This window comes from Pygoscelis adeliae, unplaced genomic scaffold, assembly GCF_000699105.1.
Source record: "Pygoscelis adeliae isolate BGI_AS28 unplaced genomic scaffold, ASM69910v1 Scaffold379, whole genome shotgun sequence".
Taxonomy (NCBI): domain Eukaryota; kingdom Metazoa; phylum Chordata; class Aves; order Sphenisciformes; family Spheniscidae; genus Pygoscelis; species Pygoscelis adeliae.
The window spans coordinates 24,076-25,272 of NW_008825563.1; the positions used below are offsets into that span (position 1 = coordinate 24,076).

The 1,197-nt window shown below is 64.9% G+C and overlaps 1 protein-coding gene across 1 annotated transcript in view; it reads left to right on the forward strand.

The window, feature by feature from the left end:
- Window positions 1-947, forward strand: part of LOC103923962 (eukaryotic translation initiation factor 4E type 1B-like) — a 4,447-nt gene extending 3,500 nt beyond the window's left edge. The window contains exons 2-5 of the mRNA XM_009332396.1: window positions 15-78; window positions 281-394; window positions 506-645; window positions 766-947. Of these exons, the coding sequence (XP_009330671.1) occupies window positions 15-78; window positions 281-394; window positions 506-645; window positions 766-880 (433 nt within the window). The 3' untranslated portion in view covers window positions 881-947. The remainder of the gene's footprint in view (window positions 1-14; window positions 79-280; window positions 395-505; window positions 646-765) is intronic.
- Window positions 948-1,197: the final 250 nt, after the last annotated feature.

The following is a 1,197-nucleotide window of genomic DNA, read 5'->3' on the forward strand; positions in this document are numbered from 1 at the left end:
CCCCCCCGGCGCAGCCGTCTCGGCCACATCCAGCTCGCCAGCAAGCTCACATCTGGCTGCGACTACTCCCTCTTCAAGGTGCGACACCCCCTCGGCTGCAGTCCCTCCTCAGAGCCTCCTGCAGCACCCGGCATTATGTGGGCACACTGGGTGCCAGTGGGGCTGGCAGGGTGCCCTGGCCATAGGGGAGGCGGGGAAGCCTGCCTGGCTGCTCACAGCTCCGCGAGCTGGCTCTGGCTGGGTGCTTGGTGCCCCTGACCATCCCCTTGCCTGTCCCTAGGACGGCATCGAGCCCATGTGGGAGGACAGCCAGAACAAGCGTGGTGGGCGCTGGCTCATCACCCTGGCCAAGCAGCAGCGGCACACCGAGCTGGACCGTTTCTGGCTGGAGACGGTGAGTGCGGCCCCGCTCGGGCTGGCCTGCAGGGTCCTGGCAGCAGCGTTTCCCCCTGCCGCAGTGCTGAGCCCCAGTGGGGACTGTCCCGGTCTCCTCTTCTCCCGGCAGCTGCTGTGCCTCATTGGGGAGATGTTTGACGAGTACAGCAACGAGGTGTGCGGGGCTGTCATCAACATCCGTGCCAAGGGGGACAAGATAGCCATCTGGACCCGGGAAGCAGAGAACCGGGAAGGGGTCACCCACATTGGGTAATGCAGCTTCGTGAGGGGGCTGTGTGGGGCCAGGTTTGGGTGTAATGGGGTCCCTGGGCAGGGAGCCAGTGAGAGAAGTGATGCTGCCCCATTCACGTAGCCCCTTCCCTCCTCCAGGCGTGTCTACAAGGAGCACCTGGGCCTGTCGCAGAAGGTGGCCATTGGGTACCAGGCTCACGCGGACACGGCCACCAAGAGTGGTTCCCTCACCAAGACCAAGTTTGTGGTGTGACTGCGGGGGGAGCGGGGCGCTGCCCACGGGGTCCCTCTGTCCTGTCCCACAATGAATGGCTGCAGCTGAGCATGATCTGTGTGTCCAGGGCTAGGCCAGTGCTCTGGCACCCTGGGGTGGGTCTTACTTGGGAGGGTCTTCTGGGAGGGGAATGATGCATTGCCATATCCTGCACCGCCTGCTGGGTGAGCAGGGCCAGGAGCACAGAGTTGGCATTGCCATCACTCCAGGGGCACTGCGTGTATCCCACTGCCTCCCCCAGTGCCTGGGACCAGTGCCCTCTGGGGCTGTGGGGGTGCCCTTCTCCTCTGGGGGGA